We start from the raw sequence: 22,791 nt of genomic DNA, 5'->3' as shown, positions 1-22,791 counted from the left end.
CATACTTTTCTTACCTAAACATGAAACATTGCAGGCAATCTGATCAATATCATTTCCTAGGCAATTCATATTTGTTGAGTTGCAAGTACGAATTCTTACCCTATTGCTCATTCCACATGATGTATTGCATTCTGACCACTCATTCCATTTTGACCAAATTGCTAAAAAAGATAAAAACCACCTCTAAAATTGCCCATAGGAGGTCAAAAAAATAACCTAATTAGTAATAGAAATCTTCAATTTCAAAAGTTTTGGTAACAATCCCAGAGAAAAAAAGTGAATTTGAGCTTTTGAAGTAGTGACAGTTACCTTGAACTCTAAAACTAAAAAAATGAAATCTGATCCCAAATAATAAATTGATAGCTTGTCATTTGATTTCCCATGCTTTTCTAATCTATGGTTATTGGTGACACAACTTACCAAATTTTTCTAATCAACATGTTTTGGTGCAAATATGAGGCACATTATTGAGGTAAGAGATGAACAATGTCCTCAATTTGTGGTAACATACTTGGTGTGCTTTTGAATTGTTTAACTGACAACTCAAGTTGTTTCTCAAGGTTTTTGGAATTTTATTTAACTGTCTTGCATATTTCATAGATACAATTTAAATTCAATCTTTTTACTAGAGGAATAACTAATATCAGTTTATCACAGCCTAATGAATTTGAAATTATCTTTTGAATTCGACTAGTTATATAACTTAGAACTATCCTTTAACTGTTGCAAATCTGCAAGGGTTAAAGCTTTTCACACCAAAGTGAAAAAACTTCTTTTACTCTATTTCATTTCAAATTATGAAACAGTTTAAAATAAATTAAAGTACTTTGGGAACTGAATTTATGTTTGAACTATATTTTAACCTTCCTGTGGCAGAATTGAGAGTCTTTTTTTTCTTTCTAATACAACCCAGGTTAAAGTTTAGTGTTCATATATATATATATATATATATATATATATATATATATATATATATATATATATATATATATATATATATATATATATATATATATAAAACTTAACTATATTTATCATGAATATTTTATATAAAAAACGTTATTCTCATTGGTGGCTTAAATGTAGGTTTTTCCTTAAATACATCTTCATAATTTTTTTTTTTAAACAAAACAATATTAGCATGTACCATAAGTTGTAACAATCAAATTTCTGATGAATCCATATGTAGCACCATACCAAGGATCAGCAGCATAAACTGTAACATTTGATAATATCACTGGAGTAATATTTGTTGTAGAGAAAACAGGTATTCCATTGATATATACAGAATAATTGTAGATGTTATCCACAAAAACTTGTGAAATGTTTACAGAAGACCATTGCATTAATGGAAGTTCTTTAGTGTAAAAAGCACAGCTTATTTCATCATCATTTATTGAAGACCAAATACCTAAGGACCCTTCGCTAAAGGGAAAAAACTGTTTGTCAGGATTAATGTAACCATTCAATTTGCTGTTTTCATAGACTGTCAATCGAACAAAACAAAGCTGAGTGTCATAAAAAGCTGTTGGCATTACATCAAAAGATACCATGTATTCTTTATTAAGAGTGTTTAATGTTGCTACATAAGTATCTCTTATTAGAGGAATTTCTTCTTCCATAAATATTGAATCTTGCATTGTCTCCCTGCCATCTTAAAACAAACATTCTCAATATCATTTAAAATATAAAATTAAACATCTCATAGTTTAACACATTTTCCCAAAAGATTATTTTATAGAGTAATGTTTTATTATACCATGACAAACAATTTGATTGTCTATGATTTTCTGCCCATTTACACAAGTACATATTGCGTAAAGATCATTTTCAAGAATACATTTCTCAAATACAGATCCATTGCAGTTAGTAAATGCACATATTTCTAAAATGTTTAAAAAATTAAACAAATTCCTTGAAAAAGAAATATGTATAAATCTGTCTTCATAAAAATTAGGTTTTTGATTTTTGGCTTGACATTTGTAAATAATGCAGTAAAGAAAATTATACACAAAATATTTTAAGAGCATCGCAAATCTAAAGAAGAGAAATTTATAAACAACAATCTTAATAAAAGAAAGTAGTTACTATTTTTAAATTAAAATATTCAAAACTGTTAAATAAAATATATTTTAAGTACATGGTGAAACTAAAATTGGATTTACTTTGTAGCAAACAGAACTATTTACCTAAATGCACTGGACTTAACATGTTTTTAGATAATATTAACTCAGCATCAGGAGTAAGAACACTAATTGATAAATAGTCAGATGGAATATTAGAAAACATTTGGGCTTCAATGTAATATTTTTTTCTCTGAGACAAATATATCTCCTTTGAAACGTTACTAAATAAAAAACAAGAACTAATACAGAAATAAATAAAAAAAAACTTTTTTTCCTTTCATTCCTTTATCTAATATTTATTTATGATGATGTAAAGAGCCTACTGTATTGATACTAATGTAGCAGAAATTTTTGTAACTAGTGTGAAAATAGTTTGAAACTCCACACTCATCTAAAAATTTGTATATATGATTTGATTTTATTAATGTGAATAAAGTTTGTTTTTTTCCACTGACTTGCATACTGCGTAAAATTAAATGCACACAAGTTTAAAATTACGAATTCCCATTTATAACGTTTTTATTTGTGATGCCCAGTGAGTTATCAACTGTGATATGCAACAAATTTAAAGAAAATAACAATATTATAAATTGGCAACACAAGTAAGGTGATTACCAAATTATAGGGGAGTGCATCAACTGGTATTTATTTTTTTTATGGGGGAACTTGGAGTTTATTTTTTCTTCAATCTCCCACCCTTGAATTAAATTTTTATGTAAAACTTATAATTTAACAAAAATTTCTCCTAAACTCTGATCATTTTTAAATTCTGATCTAATTATATCATGATTTTTATTTTTCTTTAGTTACTTTTAATATTCCTTTAATAAAATGATATAAAATTTAAACTTTTAAAATAACAAAATCAAAAAAACAAAAAAAACAAAAAAATCAAAAACTGTCAAGACTACAAATTTTATCTTCAGTTATTTTGATACATTTACTGTACCATTAAAGGGAAAAGATGAAAATTTAATAACTAATAAATGATGTGATCCATTCATAATCCAAAGCCAGAGTTTATAATTCTTCTATAAAAGTTCGAAAAAATCTTAAAATATTATCATAAAAAAATGAAACAAAAATTTAAATAAAATGTAAAAATATGATTTATACTGGTCAAGGGTTGAATTTGGTAACTGCTGAGTAATCAATTTCTTATTTTGAGATTCAATGCCATTGCTCAAATACAATTCACAAAACATTTTGCGAGAGCAGTTAAAAGTATAATTGCCATCATGATATGGCAAAAACCAACCACGCATCCGCTGAATGTAATAGCCGATAAGTACTTGTGGTCCATTAAAGTCATCTGTAACTTGATAAAAGTCAGGATTCAGTGGAAAACTTGTATTTAAATTAAAAAAAGAAACTGAGCTAATGTTGTAATAAACTTCTTGTACTAATCCATGCGAAACTATAATAAAAAACAAGCATGCACATCAACAAAATAATAGAAATGAAAAAAAGTTATAGCTACTCTCTGTATTAAATATGATGTGAGATTAGAAGATCTTTCCTTATTATTAAATTTTATAAACAACAGCAGAAAAAAGTTTACAAACAGTAAAAAATCTCATCATTTTGGATGCATAATTTAGTGGTAAACAATTTATTATTTGTAAACAAAACAAAAAAATCACAAAAGTATCTTCGGCAATGCTTTCCATTTTGATACCTGTAATAACCTCTTATAGATTTAATCAAAATGAAGAACAGGAAAATTTTTTTCCAGAGTTACTGCAATTTTTTTAAACTGCCTATAAACTTTTCAGCAATTTGAACATTTTTCATTTTCTAAAATGATTAGATCTGTGAAAATTGTTAACAAATCTTAATAAAAAAAAAAAAAAAAAAATGTATATTTTACTGTAAGGTGTGCTGATTATCATCAAGTTTCTTATTAAACCACTTTGCGCTAAATGCCAAGGATCAGCAGCATACACAGTCACATTTGAAAAATTATCTGCATCATTATTTATGGTAGAATATACAAGTGTGTTGTTTATAGTAATAGAATAATTGTAAAGACCATCAACTAACACTTGTTTTATTCTGATAGAAGACCAACACAGCAAAGGGAGAGGTTGTTTTGTATTATAAGATTTATCAATTGTGCTATCTTTTGCAGATGAAATATGTAAAGCAATTTTGCTAAAACTATAATCTGAATTAAACCAGACACCTAGATTTCTGTCCTTGTACTTTCCTATCTGTCCACCTGTTTTCAAATGAATGATATTTGTAAAAAAAAAATTATTCAAAGAAAAAGAAGTCAGTTTCAATTCAAATGACACTGAGTACTCTTTATAAAGAGTTTTTAGAGTTGCAATATATGTGTTTCTTGTTAAAGGGACTTCAGCTTCTAAGTTCACAGAAGATTGCTGTAACTCTCCAATTGTATCTAAAAATATTAATTTAAAACAATTTGATTAAATTGGTGAACACATTTTTTTTCTCCCTATAATTGAGAAAAAATTGATAGGTCGGAAAGTTTTAATGTAAAGATTGTTAAATTATTAAAAAACATTCCCATTTTATTTGAGAAAAAACAAAAAGCATTCCTTTTTCAATATATTGATTTTCTAATTTAATTTTTTTTTTTTGTAAATTTTGAAATAAAAAAAGCGAATTTTTGTGGAAAACAAATTGAAAAGAAAACTTACAAAAACAAAAAAAAAACAAAAAAAAAAACTGTAAACTCTTAAAATTATATAAAATGATGAGAATTTTTTTGTTAATACATTGGTTGAATTAAACAAAAAACTAAAACGTACCTCGACAAACTAATTGATTCTCTTTAATTTCTTGTCCATCTTTACAAGTACAAATCCCATAATCTGCTCCATTTTCAAATACACATTCTTCATTGCTAGACCGTGGACAGTCAGCAGAAACACACGTTTCTATGACAAAGGTAATATAAAATATTACATAAAATCTCATTGACATGAATGCTAAGCATTTTGAGTTTCATCTAATAAAAACTTATTAGAGAAGATATTGAGAAAGGTCTTTTCTTTTCTAATGTACTATCTTATAAAAAATTTGTAATTGATTTTTTACTTTGAAAACCTGTTGTCATTTTTGCACACTGAAAATATTATTTGGTAATATTTTAACAAATGTAACTTAACATGATAAATATGCTAATTTGTTTTCCTTTTAAAATATCATAAACAATAACAGATTATTTTTAAGATATTATGGTAAACAGAAAAACAGATTAAGAGATTATGGTAAACAGAAAAATACAGATTTTTAAAGAAAAAAAAAATGAAAAAATAAACTAGAAATGTGAAGAGCTTTTAGTTTTTTAACTTTTAAATTGAAAAGAAAAAAAAAAAAAAAAAAAGAAAAGAAAAGAAAAAAAAGCATAAATTCTATTACCACTGAATACAAGTATCTAAATAACAGTTTTTTAAATGTCAAAAAATGAAATAAGAAAATTTTCCTCATATTTTCTTTCTCATACAACATTTCATAGTGATTGTGTTTTTTTAGATCATTCCAAAACTATGCTTGATCTTGCTTAACATTAAATTTTCATTGTAATAATTTTTAACTGAAGAATTATGATTTAGCTTACATATATACACACATAGTTGTACACATAGGTTATATATGTACACAAACAAAAATTATCTTATAAAAGAAATGTATATAATAATAAGATATGCATCTGAAAAGTAGTAAAATGTGAGTTATGAGAAAATCTGAAATTCTAAAAGCCACACAGTTGTTTACTTGTGAAATGTGCTTGAATAGAGTTTTAAAAATTGATATTTTTTAAGCTCATTCATTGAGTAACTTATTAAAAAAAAACAACACAAACTTGAAAAGATTTTCAATTGAACTTATAGTAACATTTGAAAAGATTTTCATTTTAAAATGTAAATGAAAAATTTTAGTTTAATGAAACAGCCTAGTACAGGTGATTCCACATGACCAAGTTACAAACTTTCAACAAGCACAGTACTAAAAGGTTTGTAGTTGAGTGAAAATGCAATAAAAAAGTAAAAGTAATATATCCTTGTAATGAGTAAAACGCTTCAAACCACAATATCAAAAATGATGTTGTGGTTTGAAAATGATGTTGACTTAAACCATATAAATAATAACTTAACTATAATTTTGGGAGTAAAATTATTAATGCTTAATTTACTATTATTAATACATAATAGTTTACTAATTTTTCAATTGTTTAATGTTTTTTGCTTATTTTTTGCAAACAAATTTATATTCATGCAGAAGCTATGCAATTAAAGTATAAAACAAAGTTTGTGTTGACGTATGGTAAAAGTTAGCATAGAAATAGTTTTTAATTTCATATACCAATAACTATATTTTGTGGGATCAAAAATAAAAAAAACTAAACATTTTGATTTATATTTAAATAACAGTTGATAGAAACTACATACATTAAACAGGCATTTACTTTAAAAGTAGAAATTGATGAAAATGTATTTTTAAACATATATTTAGTCATGACTTTTTTATATCATAGTTTCCTTTCATGAAAATACTTAACAAAAGTAGATTTACCTATGCGCAAAGGACTTAACATGATGCTTGGAATAACTAATATTGGTTTTGTATTAAATATTTGAACACCAATAGATAAATGATCATCAACTTCAACCTCTGACATCAAAGCTTCAATGTAGTACTTTTTGTTTCCTTCTAAAAACTTTATCTCTGAAGATTGAAACTTGAACCTATAAAACACAAGTCAATTAGTGAGACTCCATTTTGAATAAAAACAAAAAGTAAGATATTTTAGGCTGCTAAATTTTTTTATGTTTCTTTAGTAATTCAATATTGAGACTTACTAACCTTAAAAATTCACCTGGAACTAAGAATTAACAAGTTGTTCTAAGTACTGACTTTATTTACTTAGTTCTAGTACTCAAAATATCATAATAAGACATCGAAAACACCAAAATATCCAAATTGAGGAGTCAGACTCTCCAAAACATTTATATGCTTTCAAAGCTGAAACTAATTTTTTGTATGATAAAATAAAAGTAATAAAAAAATGAAAAGAAAAAAAATTAAGTAAAAAATGTTTTCACTCTATGCATATTATATTAAGATTAATGCAAAAATTTTTGTATAATTTTGCATAATTTAGTTACATATGGGATCTACCAATATCAAATTAGTTAAACAATATAATTGAATCGATGATTGCAGAAACGATATAAGTCATTAACAACATTAAAATTTTAAATCAATATAACTGATCATATATCAGCCCACCATATACTTACAAAAATGTTTTTAAGCTTGAATTAACAAGAAAGAATAGTAGTCTTAAATAAACCAAACCCCAAATTTAAATAATCTTTAGTTTCTTTTTAAAACACTTTTTTTCTCATTCCTGTAAAATTTAAGAATCGTGACTTATGTAGTTTCTGCAATCACTGATTCAATTGAAAAATCAACCTATAGAGAAAGTTTAAAAAAAAAGTTTAAAATTGAAAAAAATTTTCATTTGTATCATTGAAATTTTTCATTGGCCAGCTAAATTATTATAGAATAGTTAGCCTGGAAAAATAATTGGAATCAAATGTTCTATAGAGCTTTTTGCCTTTAATTTACTCCATTCTGTTAAATAAATAAATTCTATATTAAGGAAAATAAAGATAAAATATTAGATTTAATAATATTATATTTATTTAAAATAGATTATTGATATAGTAATTACAATTAAAAAACATCAACAGTAGATTTTTATCTTAAAAACTTACTCTGTAAAGTTCATATATAGAGAGCAAGATGTTTGGCTTATAATTATTGCTTTATTTGTTGAAGTAGCATCACTGCTTAAATAAAGTTCACAAAAATCATCACAAGAGGTGTAAAAAGTATAATTGCCAGTTTCCGGAACAAAAAGCCAACCACGTATTCTTTGTCCAAAATAATCATCTATATTTTGTGGTGCATCAAAGACATCAATAATTCCATAACTGTCAGGTGAATGTGGATATTTAGGATTTCGTGTTAGAGAATCAATACTGTGTATGACATTATCATTTTTGTAAACCTCATGTATTAAACCATTAGAAACTGTAAAAGAAAAACTGAATGTTATTAAGTGTATTACTTTTATAATTAAAGTAAAGAAAATTATCAACACTATTTTATTTAACTCACACAGCAAAAAAAAAGTTATAGTCAGATACTATTACTTAAAAAAAGCAACAACTTTGAATATTATCAAAATAAAGTTTAATACCCGTATTTTATAATAGTCGGGCAGTCAAATCAAATATTTTTTTTACTATAGTATCAGCTATGCTTTTAACTGAACTAACTGATTTTGAAATATTTTTAGCTACATTTTGTGGTGCATAAAGTAGATCAATTATTCCATAACTGGTGAATGAAAATATTTAGATTAAGTTTTAATCCACTAATCCTATGCATAATTACCCACTAGAAACTAAAGAAGAATTAATATTATTATGTTTATCATTTTTACAGTTATTCACTATATCAATATGGCTAAAACTATTAAACAAATCACACTTTAAAACACTTTGAAATATTGAGACTTCTGAGATCAGTTAATACTTAAGAATTACATCATAACTTTATATAGTTTAAATGGCTTTCCTGTGAGTACTCTATCAGCAATCACAACAGCTATCATCAAGTTGCATTGCGTAATTAAAGTTATTTACTGTGGATAGTCACATATAGAGAGCTCACAAAAATCATCACATAAGCTGTAAATTGAAGATGCACCAAGAAACCAGACTATTTAGTACGCTTGTACAAAACTTATTTTCAGTACTCAATTGGCATAGATACTTTTTAGCAAAAGCCAAACTTCTTTTCACAAGTTTCTTTTTAGTTATCTATTTTCTTTTCACATTTTTTTTACTTCAATGCATTAGAATCGATACCTTAATACAAGGGAGACTTTTAGTTATTTACTTTCTTATGTTACTATCTTTTAGTTAATTAATTTATTTCTCTATTTTTTTTTCAATTAACTTTACTGAGTACTATTTTAATACAGAAAAACAGCATTAAACATAGAAGTATCCTTGTTATATTATCAAATTTAGTTGCATTTTTTTTAGTTACAGCCCACCATTTTTTGAATTGCACTGAATCTACATGTTGGAAAAATAAAATTTTGGTATTATACTCCTAATAAACTTGTTTTACTATAAAAACAAAAAAAAGTTTAACAAAAGTTGCCAAATTTTATTAAAAATTTTGTTCTTCATTAACAATTTTTTTTTATTCAAAGTTTAAATTCAGAAATTATGTACAGCTGTGTGCAAAATAATAGGCAATTACATATAATGATTTTATTACAAACTACATTCCAGTTTTTTATTACAAATTATTACATATAAAAAAAACTTTTAGTATTTTTATCAAAACCATTATGGAATTTCCTTCAGTTGTATTCAGCACTTTTTAATAGTATTAATTTACTGGTTCTATATCAGTAAATTAATACATACAAAATTTGTAAAATTAGTAAAATACATATAAAATTTGTGTGTTTTCAACTAAGAAACATTTTCATTCACTAGATTAATGCTTTAACATCTGGATCTTAACACCATACTTCAATTAGTCATTTTCTGTGAGTTTCTGTTTACTTATTATTATGTTATCACTGACTTTGTGCTTGACAACTTCGCTTAAAATTTCAATAGGTCTGGAGAATTACTAGGTCTGGAGAATTACTAGGTCAATCAAGTAGTTGGATATTATCACTTGCAAGGAATGTCTTTATGGGTTTTGCAGTGTGAGACAGAGTACCATCTTGCATAAAAATCATTCTTTCACCATTAGGAAACCACTCTCCTAGCTATGGATTCTGTCTCGTCAGCAGGACAATTTTGTACTGATCTTGTTTCATCATTCTTTAAAAAATGTAAAACTGACTGGTCACCTGGTTGATATGGATGACTAAACCATTATAGATGCCGGGTGTTTCACAGGGCTCACAATGCATTCCTGCTTGTGTTTTTCTCCTGATCTGCAACGCACGAACTGGGCTTTTTCTACCAAAATCTTAAAGATAGATTCATTGTTAAATTCAACCTGAACAAAACAATTCTCCTCCTCAATGAAATAATCCATCACAATCCAGTAATCATAGCATAATAATAAAATAAATTATTTATAGAAATTTTTTAAGGCTAACAACTCTGTCAATTTTTTAGATGGACTTAAATTACGAACCAAGTCATAATTTAAGTCCATCTACAAAATTGACATAAGTAACATAAGTCCAAGATGGACTTAAAATACGAACCAATTTTTGTTCTTTAAGCACAAATTTTCTGGATTCAATTCTTCGGTGCTAAAAATGGTAAGAATAAACTCATTACAGTAAACAACTGATTAAATAGCTGTTGAATAACTTTAAAAATTTGATTTACTTTATTTAAGCTCTAAGAGTTTATCACAAAAAAAAAATAGCTTTTATCAATAATCAAGTTTTACATGATGCTTGTTGCTCTTGGAAGGAAGTTATTAGTAAAAATGAAAGACAACTTTTGAAATTCATTCCTTTGTTCAGTCCATTTAATAATGTTTGAAAATCATGTTTTGTGAAAATCATGTTTCATGATTTACATAAGAATTGTGAAAAAATACATTTTCCTTAAATTGTTATTCCAAATCCAATTTTCTTCTTCTTCTGTTAAACATGCTAAATGACTAGAACCAATGACAAGAATTAAAGACCATTTTATTTGTTTTTGTCAGAAGTCTTTGTTTTTACATTCAGTTTTTGTTAATTTAAAAAAAAAAAGTAGTCAATTTTGTAAGGTACTTGTATGTAAAATACTTTTTTACCATCTGTAGATGATTTACTAATTATGATCAAGTTTCTAATAAACCTGCTTTATAAAGCAGTATACCAATGGTTAGCAGCAAATAATATTAATTTGATTTTTGGTTGTTTAAAACTGAGAAAACAATTTATATATTCCTGCATCCACTCCATTGCCTTATGAAATTATAAAGCATAAAGTTTTTTTTTAATACCCAAACTAGATATGACTACCACCATACAGTAAAATTTGGTTCTATTTTGATTTGTGAATATTTACCCATCAAATTGTACAACTAAAGGAACATTTGATTAGAAAGTATTTGATGTAAAACTTTTTAAAAAATAGTTAGAGGCTTGTGCATCAAAGCTTACTGTGTAACATGATTCCTGTATTTTTTTTTTTTTTGCTGCAAGAGCCAGATTAACCATTATCATACCCTGATGTAAGGTTATTTTAATCCAATGTAGTGCTGCATGAAACAGTTGATTGTCAAAAATCCAGCATTTGAATTTATTTTAGAAACTGAGATTTTTATTGTTTTTGAGTGAAAAAGTTTTTTTTTAAATATTTTGATGGAGCTTTATAAAACAATATTGGTGGGTTGTCTTTTGAATATTCATGCTCCTAACACTAAGAGATTAGACTTTTAGTTCAGTTAGTTAGTTGTGTAAATATTTCATATCTTTTATTTGTGCTTCATGTATTTAGCTGCAATATACAGTTCTTGTCTTCTCTAATCATTGACATTTGTCTATAAGATAAATAATTTTTAATTGTTGGTCAATTAAAAATTGTTTATCTTCAAGAGTTATTTTTAGGCTAATTTTTAGGTTAATCATTGTATCTAACTTAACACTAAAGAGGCAAGAGAAAAGTGATCTGAGCTCTTCAGATGTTTTTAAATAGGAACAGAAGTCTCAAAAATAAATAACTTGTCAGATGTTGATAACAAATTTTGCACTTTAACTTTGTGCATTTAAACCTAGAGTGTGAAATATAAAAATGATCTTCAGATCATTGTTAAAAATCAGTCATTATTCCAAGTATCATTCAAGTATCATTCCTTCAATTTACTCAAATGTTTAACAACCTATAAAAGGAGCAGTATATACATAGTTTCCTTTTAAAGAATTATTATTTTATGTTAAAATTTTATTTTATAAATCAAAAATATCTAATATAGAATGCTTTACTTAAAAAAAAAAATTTTTTTTTACCATTTGTCATTAGTCTACTAACAATTACCAAATTTCTGATGAATCCACTTTGAGCATCATACCAAGGATCACTAGCATATACTTTTACATTTGATACTTTCACTGGTGTCTTGTTCACAACTGAGTAAACAATGGATCCATTCACATAAATGTAATATATGTAGTTTTGATTAACTAACTGTTGTGATATCTTTATTGAAGTCCACTGTAGTAACGGAATAATTGGAATATGAAAAACACTGTTTTTAATGTTATTTATTGCTGATGTAATTTCAAGAATTTTTTGAGCTAAGTTAATAAAAACAGCTGGATTTCTGTCTCCTAAATGATTTTGATCTTCTCCAGTTGTCAAATGTATCACATTTGCCCAGTCATTATAAAAACTTGTTGGATATACTTCAAATGATACTGTATACTCCTTACCAAGATTCTTTAATGTTGTTAGAGTACAATTTTTTAGTAAAGGTATTTTAAAATTTATGAACACAGAATCTTGTACAGTTTTAATACCATCTAAGAAAAAAAGTAAATATTACTAAAAATGTTTATAACTCAGTTGAAGCATACCTCTGTTGAAGCATACTTCAGTTGAAGCATACTTCTGTTGATGCATACCTCTGTTGAAGCATACCTCTGTTAAAGCATTGAAAAAAAGTATAAGCTTATCAGCAATTGTTAAACTTTCAAATATATCACTTCTTGTTTTTAAAACTTATTTAAAAAATCTACAAAAATTTCAATTTTTCAACCTTTTTATTCAATAGAAATGTGCATTTTAGACATGCAAAAAGTTTATACATTTTTGTCATAAAGTAGTTGCTGTCGATGATGATGATGATGATGATGATGATGATGATGATGATGATGATGATGATGATGATGATGATGATGATGATGATGATGATGATGATGATGATGATGATGATGATGATGATGATGATGATGATTTTGTGGAGCTAGAAACCAACCCTGTAGTAATTGGTTATATTTCTCACTAATATTTTTTGGAGCATTAAAAACAGTGTTTTTATTCATAGCATACTATGACATTTGTTGTAGAGTTTTAGTAATATTGGATGTTAAACTTCATTTAGATTGTATAAAAAAATAGTAATAACTTTTTATAATTACAAATCTTACTGCCTTACTAGTGTATTCTTCATTAAAACAAAGCTCTGAAGTGTTAGTGACGATCTAGATGAAAAAGATGATTATTAAAATGCATGTTCAATCTGATAACCAATAAAAAATAAGCGAATAGATTACTTTATATTGTTTTCGAGTTTTTATCCGTACGCGTTCGATTTAAAATCCGATGTACATAGCGTCATAAACTTATCATCAGAGTCTTGGTACGGAAAGTATCGTATGGCCACTGGATCGGTCATTTTTTACGATAACCGTCCTACGATACCAATACCGCTACAGAATTGGCATCGGGGATGAATCAACTTTGAAGTATCGTTGATGGCAGTGTAGTTCATACGAGACTTTCAAGGTTCTGATGCTTATCATAAACAATAGTGGGTTATAAAAACTAAATCAGTGGACAAAAAATACGACCCATTCAAACTAAATTATCTCCTTCACCTTGAATGAATATTCAAAAATTATTGTGACGGTTGAAAAATCATCGTCAAACATTTAAAAAGAAATCATTGATTCAATTGGTATTTATTATGATATAAAGTACAATGAAAATAAAACTTATTAACTTTATACTTCAGTATCTATTACTGTAGTAATAATATACGGAAAAAAAATATGTAAAAGAATGAAGTATTAGTTCCTAAATATTAAGGGAAAAAATTTCGATGAAAGTCTTTGTGTCTTACAGTAGATTTAATTTGCTAATATATTTAAAAATGATACAACATTTATAGGCGATAAAATTATTTGGTAATTGTATATAGCAAATCTCTCTAAATTTCAATGTCAAGTTATACCGACTTAAAGTCGCAAATTTGTAAAAAAAATTCTATACTGCATATCAACCTTTCCCGTCATTTTCAGTGCATTGAAATTTTTTTTAACTTACTTGCTAGTTTGTTAAACTTTCCCAAGCCAGGCTTCTTGATATTATAAAATTGATTAAAGTGACTTCTAGTTTATAAAAATGAATAAAATGATTGATGACCACATAAAAGGCTGTACCAACTGAGATGTGAAGAGATTTATACAGAGTACCGAAATCATGAACCCAAGTTATATCTAAAACATGATTTTTGAACTTTGTTAAATGCGTGCAGCACGTAAAAAAATTTTAAAAATCCACTCTTTCCATTTGCTTGATGACTCCTGAATAAATTCGATTTGGTTCGTTTAAGTGAAGCTTTGGTTAAGTAACTACTAATTTCTTTAGCCTTTCATTTGTGGCCCAAATGAAAGGCTAAAGAAATTAGTAGTTACTTAACCAAAGCTTCACTTAAACGAACTTTAAAGAAGTTTTTAATAATTTTGAAGGGTAAGTGCAATTCGGATTTGAAGATCTGAAAGTTATGATTTAGGGCAAGAGTACTTTGCGCTTGTAAAAAGTTGAACAGTGCAACTGCAAATCACACACACACATTATGTTTACAAGTTCAAGATAAAAAGGTTGTGTTAGTTCTAATGATATTAAGTCATAATGAAAATATCGAGTATTGATTTAATGTTCAGAAAAGTTTTATGTACATTTGAATTCAAACGTTATGAAGTAAATGCTTAATTTTTATTTTTTATGTTCAAAATCTTTAAATAATATAAAGCATAACTTGAACAATCCAACCACCCTCCCCTAACATATATTCCAAGTTTTAGATTAAAACTCAGAATGTCCAATGATCAAATGTTGCAAGAATATGAGTTAAAATTTTTTACACTGTTACAGTCATAGCCGCCGAGAGAAATTTGGGGCCCTGGGGAAGTTTTCTTTACGGGGCCTCAATATGATACCCAGAACCGCTATACCCAGGACCGCTAGAAGCTTGCTCTGGTCATTGAAAAAAAAAGTATGAAAATGAATTAAATCTTTTAAAGTCAAAACTATTTAAATCTTTTAAAAGTTAAAGTTAGGAAAAAGTGCACAAAAAATAATGTTAAACACTGTTTCATAACAGAGCTTTGCGAGCCTTTCGACTCGCAAACAAATTGATAACTTCTTCAAAATTAATTTTCACAGCCATTTCGGCTTCAATAGATAAAAGTCCTAAGTCATTTAAACGATTTCGTGTCATTGTTGATCTTAACACGTTTTTTATTCTTTTCAACATGCTAAAAGATCTTTCTGCTTGGGCAACTGTCACTGGAATTGTGCAAAATAGCCTTATTGCAATTATAATGTTTGGAAGCAGCACATCCAGTTTTTTTTTTTTAATTTCATTTAACAATTCAACGGGCTGAAGAGAAATATTTTGTATATTGGCATCATAAATTGATTTTAAATGAAGTATTTCATTTTTAAGATGATCATCAATATCATTTTCATACATTTTTTGCAACTTTTCACACTTACTTTGTTTTTCTTGATCATTTAAGTCACGGAACAACCGTAATACATTGAATAAAGAATCTATTTCTTTTGCTGCATTAAATCTTCTTGTCATATTTCCAATATTGCTATCCATAAAAACATTGAAAGCATTAATTCTAAATTCTTCTGCCAGTGTCTTTTTTAACTCGTGTGTTGTTTTTTTTCTTTTAGTATATTTTTCCCCGAAAATTCTGTGTTTATCTGTAAAGATGTGTCCAACAATCTACATTCATTTAAAATAGTATCCCAACTATCTATTATTGTATTTAATTCAACAAGAAGACTTGACAAATTGGTTATTTCTCCATCAATTGTTGCATTGCGAGCTTGTAAAACAGTACTTCTGTAGTTTATAGCTGCAAGAACTTTGTGCCATATTTTTGCCAGTACTAAGCATTTAAAAGATTCCATATATTTTTTTATTCTGATAAGATCTGATAGTGTTTCTGACGTTAAGTTGAATTCCAAAACAGCGTTTATTGCTATTTTAATTTCATTAATTTTTTCAGCAAATGGCTTAACACTTTGAATTCTTGCAGACCACCGTGTATTTGATATAGTGTGCAAAGAACATCCAGTATTATTTTTTAACATTTCCCATCTTTGTGGGCTACTACTAAATATATTGTATAATTTTTGTATAGTGCCGAAAAATCTTACAACTTGAATACAAGATTCTGCTGCATGAACACCACATAAATTTAAACTATGACATGCACAAGGAGAAAAAATTGCCAATTGTGCGCGACAGTCACTTATAGGAATATTATACCTTTGCAGCATTTCAAGAATTAAATTAGCAATATCTTCTCCAGTCTTCTTATTGCAGTTAACAAATGCAATAAGAAGACTGGAGAATTTGTTGGACTTAATAGTAATGTACCGTAAAATGAATGTAGTTTGTTCTGTATGCGCAGAATCGGGTGTTGCGTCTACAATAAGGGAATAATATTTCATAGTTTCTCTTTCCTTTAAAATACAAGTTCTCAAATAATCTGCACAGCATGATATGAATTCATTTTGAATGTCTGTCGATAAGTAATGTACTTGCAATCTCTGCTTTTCTTTTTGTGTCTGCTTTACGTTTTTTAAACGTTCTTCTAAAAGCGGATCGTCATTGTCGATTTTTCATGGTCAGGTATGCTGTCATATAATTTTTTGTACCCACTATTAGCCTGCCAACCATTTTCTGTAGCAAAAATTGATCTTTGCTCATGAAATTTACAAAATAAACGACAAGGAAAACAAAACAAAGCATTTTTAGGTTTGCTCCAAACTAACCAATCACGAGGAACTATTTCTTTATTTTTTAAACGAAAGCTTAATAAATAGGTAGGGAATTGACAACCGTGTTTACCTACAGGAAATGTTGTTGACTGTGGTACTGGACCTCTTAGAATGGCATCTTCTACGTCTTTTGGTGTTAAATTTACTTTTACCACTCCAATATCGATATTGGCACAGTCGGTATACAAAGAAAATGTCGAAATATCAGATTACGCGGAAATTCCGACAAATTCCATTTCATTCCTTGCGCTTAATGGGTCCGCATCAATGCTTCCATTTAGAACTTTCTTAATTCCTTTTTTGTCGCTCTTTTCGTTTTTCGTATCCAGATTTATGACGAGAAATCATATTCTGTATTTCAGAAATTAAAACGTAGCTCTTTATACAGAATTTATAAATAAATAATGCATATTAAAGTTTACGAATAATAACATTTTTTTAATAATATTAATATTTGAATAATAATATTTTGTATTTAACGCAATCAGAGCCGGATTAAAGGGGGGGGGGGGGGGCAACCGAAGCGCTAGCCTGGGGCCCCCACAAAAGGGGGGCCCACAAATTATGAAAAAAAAAATTCAATGACATGCCTTAAATAAGGGTAACGATAAAAATAGATGTATTTTTTATCGTTACCCTTAGAAAATAGATGTAGCTTATATAAGTTATTATCCATATAAAAAATTCAACATTTGGGTCAAACTTCTATTGGATAGCATTTATTTTCAAATATATATTAGGAACAGTTTTAGCATTAGCTGATCACCAACATTTTAAATAATGATACAGAGTATCAAAAAAAGACTTCGGCTTTGAAAGTCATATAGGGTTTAGGGATAGAGTCAGAAAGGGCATATAGGGTTATGAAATTGTCATATCCCTAATATATATATATATATATATATATATATATATATATATATATATATATATATATATATATATAAGTTTACATATTAAGTTATAGCGGTAACATTTAACGCTAAAATTTAATTTTTTTTAGAAAAATAATGTCTGACAGACATACACTTTTCGCAATTATGAAAGTGGATCTTCAAAGCGTAAGTCAGCTCAAGAAAAAGAGAAAAAAGTACAGGAAGCTTTTGCAAAATCAAGAAAAATTAGTGCCTTTTTTAGTAAACGAGATGAAGCTTTAGATTCTTCAAAGTCACTGCCTGGAGCTTCAGCTATACTACCATCAATTGAGAAGTTTCTATCGCAAGACATTGGTGACAATCAAACAATAGTAGAAGCAGATGAACAACAGGAAGCAACAGTAGCTATGATGGCAAAAGCTGTAACAATTAAACACGAACATGACTCTATGCTTGGATTTGGCAATGATATTGGTTTGTGGCCAGAATTAGCTTCAACGGATATGATAACATTTTGGGTAGAGAAGGGACCTACCTCATTGTTGCGAAATTGTCATTAAGATACCCTAAGGAAATATTCAATATCTTAGAAACAGAAAAAACCTGATGGCTCAACCTTTTTTCAGAAATGTACCCCAAATTTGTTCCTACAAAAAACAACAAATAGTGAAACATGTCAACGTAAATGGTTGTGCTTTTCCTCACACACAGGAAAAGTATTCTGCTTTATTTGCAAATTGACTGGGTCCAAAAATATCACTACTAATTTTTCAAGTTCTGGTTTTTGCTATTGGAAACATGCCTCAGTGCGTGTCAGTGAACATGAATCATCTAAAGGCCATCTAGAAGGAATTAAAACTTTGGCACAGCGTGGCAAAAAGTCTGGAGGAATTTGCCATCAATGCGATTCAATGCCACAAACAAGATACTCCAGAGTCCTGAAATGGTATTGCAGTCTGCTGTAGATGCCCTTACTTCACTGAAAGCATTCGTGGAATAAAAACGAGAATGTTTTGCTCAATATGAAGAACAAATAAAAAAAAATTATCTGGTTCAACTTAATATTCCCGAGCTCAACGTCGTCAGCGGAATAGAAATGTTCGCCTCAATCCATTGGGTTATGAAACTGGAGATGAAGTTCAGCAATCCCCAAGTGATCAGTTTCGCACAACAAGTTTTATCCCAGTGATTGACCAATTTTATGTCTCACTTAAAGACAGAATAAATGCTTACAAGAATGTATGAAACCAAACGAAATAATGATGTCTGCGAACAATTTGGTTAACAAGTACAAGCCTGACCTTGAAGAAAGTCTCGGAAATGAGCTTGTTCAATTTTCAGCCCTTCTAAAACTTTATATGGATGACTATGATGCTAATGCAAATGTGCCCAAAGAACTTTTCTTTTACAAAATTTTAAATGCGAATAACTTCATCTCAAGTTTTTGAAATGTAGAAATCCTATTAAGGATGTACTTGGTCCAAATGGTCTCTAATTGTTCGGGTGAACGATCGTTTTCCAAATTGAAACTTATCAAAAACAGACTAAGGACCAACATGAGCCAAAATCGACTTTCTTATTTGTTACTAATGAGCATAGAATCCGATTTACTACGGGAGATTAATTTTTCAGATATTGTGAAAACATTTGTTTCGCAAAAAGCTAGAAAGGCTTACATTTCTTTATAATCTTACAAATTTTTACAAAGTTGACAAAATACATGTTTATATCATTATATGTTTCATGTCTATTGATTGTTTTTATTTGTCCATACATTGCTTTAGCATTACCCCCAATTTATATGATGGTCAAACCTTATGCTTAGTTACTTTAGATTTTAACACATTACAATACAATTTTAGTACCAGTAAACGGTACTAAAAGTTAGCTTTGCTTGCTTGAAAATCTTTCTCAAGGGCCCCTCAAATTTCAGGGCCACACAATTGTTTAATCCGGCCCTGAACGCAATTGTAATATTTATCAAAAGTTTTTATTTAACACATGTTATTTACAAAATGTAAACTAAAGTTAAAATTTTAAATATACGCTCACAAAAAACATCAGCAGTGTCTAAAACGAAAATTTTAAAATGCAGCATTAATGAGAGATCAAGTCAACTGTTAAAGTTTGAAAAGAAAATTAACAAATGAAGTTAACGTCGATTGAAAAAATTCGAATTTTAATTTCGATTGAAATTCAATTGAAAAAAATCGATTGAAAAATTCGAATTTTAATATTACAAAAGAAAAATAGCGAGAATAAAAAGAAGCATATTTGTTAAAAATATTTTTTGTCTTTAAGATTTTTTGGAAGCACTAAAGAAAATTTAATAAGTGATGAATAAATAAGACTTCATGAAAAAAAATTATTTGTACACACACGGTGCCCCGGGAATCTTCCTCGTCTACCCCCCCCCCCTCTCGGCGGCCATGGTTACAGTTCATCACATTTCTTTTTTCAGATCATTCTCTAATGGATTTTCAATTATTTTGACTGAGTTAAAAAAATCAGTCAATTGTCTATCTTTACTTTGTATATATCCTTTAAGATTTGACTATACGGATAGTTTTCCAGATGAATGGAACAACTTTTCTTATCTCGCTTTTTTTTTTCTGTGTTGAGAATTTACACATGATTTACACATGATCATTTGTAGTCTTGATAATATCTAACGATTATCAATGCTTAAACTAGATGATCAATTGTTGCATTCAGACGTTTGGATGACACAATGCTAAGAGTTACTTTAATGCAAAGTCTTAAACTCGAACTTAACAGTTTACTTTGACGGATGCGTCAAATGCGTATACCACCTAATATAAAATATCCCCTAAAAAAACATTTTCCGAACCAATTGTGCCTTAATTTTGTTGATGTAAACTTTTGTACAAAAATCTACCCATACATTATTATTGGTAATTTTAAAAAGACGGATTTTTAATTGGCAAATGAAATATTATCAACTAGTCACAACTTTCAAAAAAAAAAAAAAATTTAATATTTTTTGAACCAACATGATAAAAGGTATCATAAGAAACTTAGTTTAAAGAAGTCTTTTTTTATTTCAATAAATGTTCCTGCTTTCATCTGTGCAAAAAGGAGCCAATATTTGAAATGCTAACATTTATTCGAGTTATAATGTACCAATAAGAGAGACTAAAAAGAACAACAACGATGAATATTTATTTATATGTTAGAGATGTATAAATAAATATTCATATTCTACAACTCTTCCCTTTACAAATGTACACCTATAAAGGTTAATTACAACGGTACAATCCTCATCTTTAACTAAAATGGTTGTGTCGACCTATAAAAGTTTTGGTTGAAAGAGAAATGAAAATCTTCTCAAAAATGTCTGTGCAAAATCAAAAAGATAACTTTTTTCGGACAGAAAACGCGATATTGATAGAGCAATTATGCATACATTAAAGTTGATTATGATAGATAGTGATTACAGCAGAAACATCATCGCAAACTTGTAAAACTTTATAAATATTTTTAAAGTTAAAGCTTCATAGACTTTCATAATTGTCTTAGCACTAAGAAATAAAAGGTGACAGTGAATAAAAACAATGTTGAACAACAAAAAAATTACATTAAAGCCAAGTTAAAAACCACGAATGTTGTTAATAGACATGATCAAAAAGGTTTATCTTCCAATTAAAATGCTTGAATAGGAAGCTCTTGAAATTTCAACAAGACGGTTGTTGAACTGCACACAGGACAAGATAAACTTCTCTCTGGTTTATTAAAAACAAGTAACCAATCACATTATAATTAGCAAGATCACCTGATCTCATGTCTATTTAAATTATTTAATCAAGTATGTATAGAAAAATGTTAACCACGCATATTACATCAATTTAGGACCTGCGGATGAAACCGACGAAAACTTAGTTAAACATCGAAGGCGAGTTGCGCATGAAATTAGATAAATGTCTAAACACGTCAGAGCATGTTAAAAAGTAAAGGAAGCCAATTTAATTGAGCTGCCACCATTTAATGGAGAAATTATTTGCGTGTTATATAGCTATTAACAATATTACTGACTAGAATCTTAATGAACCTGAAAATGATCATCATTTAAAGCTGATCATCTTTAAAATGCACAGAATAAACGTGCAAAATCAAGGCATTCAAAGATCTTTGAAACTAGGAATCATTTACACATCTTAAATCGTATTTAAAATAAATTTTGTATTAAGATTTACAAAGTTATAAGATAAAAGTTTGCAATACCTTTTAAGATATTGTGCAAAAGAGACATTCGATTAAAACTGTTAAACCTATATTCCTAAAGTATAAAAAATCGTATAAATACGAACATCCCACATCATAAGCTTCCTCTGTTTGAAACATGAAGAATTCAATTTTAATAAATTTTAGAAAAACCGATTTTGAAAGACTGATATAGATATTTGTACTTAATTTGTTATAATTCATTATTATTTGTTATTAAAGAAAAAAAAAACGCTGGTGTTTTACTTAAATCAAATTACATTTAAAAATATTAACTCCTTTCGAAGTATATTTTAATGGTTAAGTTGAAATTTAGATAAATTTTGACAAGGAATAATTACGTAGAGATTGTCAATCTTAAAAAAATTTATTTAACATAACTTTTGGTGATAATTTTTCGTTTTAAATCTTTTTATTCCAATTACTTTCAAGTTTTTTTTTCAATTATAATTGTAATACTTCTATTTATGTTTTTAGGGGAGAAATGAAGGTAACAAAAATGAGAAATAAAACATGTCAAAACTATAAAAAGCAAAAAATTAATTTGACCACTAAAACAATTTTTAAAAGTAAACCTACCAAAAACATTATGAGCATAAAAATTTTCATTTTTAGATTTTACAGTTGATTTATTCTAAGATTCTTCTTCATTTGCTGATTTTGAATGTTTTGTTACTGATTTGCAGTAGATCTTTGCCATTCATTGAAATAAATAAT

The 22,791-nt window shown here is 27.8% G+C and overlaps 1 protein-coding gene and 1 pseudogene across 1 annotated transcript in view; both read right to left on the bottom strand.

Annotated features, from left to right (window-relative positions):
• The window catches only part of LOC145186595 (uncharacterized), a 191,770-nt gene extending 168,979 nt beyond the window's left edge, over window positions 1-22,791 (bottom strand). The window contains exons 1-12 of the mRNA XM_090094555.1: window positions 22,654-22,791; window positions 13,308-13,353; window positions 12,160-12,672; window positions 7,880-8,198; window positions 6,672-6,844; window positions 4,904-5,032; window positions 3,997-4,530; window positions 3,243-3,543; window positions 2,190-2,347; window positions 1,760-1,885; window positions 1,148-1,654; window positions 15-161 (exon numbers count right to left, since the gene is read on the bottom strand). Of these exons, the coding sequence (XP_089950681.1) occupies window positions 15-161; window positions 1,148-1,654; window positions 1,760-1,885; window positions 2,190-2,347; window positions 3,243-3,543; window positions 3,997-4,530; window positions 4,904-5,032; window positions 6,672-6,844; window positions 7,880-8,198; window positions 12,160-12,672; window positions 13,308-13,353; window positions 22,654-22,683 (2,983 nt within the window). The 5' untranslated portion in view covers window positions 22,684-22,791. The remainder of the gene's footprint in view (window positions 1-14; window positions 162-1,147; window positions 1,655-1,759; window positions 1,886-2,189; window positions 2,348-3,242; window positions 3,544-3,996; window positions 4,531-4,903; window positions 5,033-6,671; window positions 6,845-7,879; window positions 8,199-12,159; window positions 12,673-13,307; window positions 13,354-22,653) is intronic.
• On the bottom strand, window positions 16,666-17,305 carry LOC149884729 (uncharacterized; annotated as a pseudogene).

This window comes from Hydra viridissima, unplaced genomic scaffold, assembly GCF_058129835.1.
Source record: "Hydra viridissima isolate aposymbiotic clone 2 unplaced genomic scaffold, HvirCarnegie_v1 scaffold_8, whole genome shotgun sequence".
NCBI lineage: Eukaryota > Metazoa > Cnidaria > Hydrozoa > Anthoathecata > Hydridae > Hydra > Hydra viridissima.
This window is presented reverse-complemented; position numbering and strand designations above follow the sequence as displayed.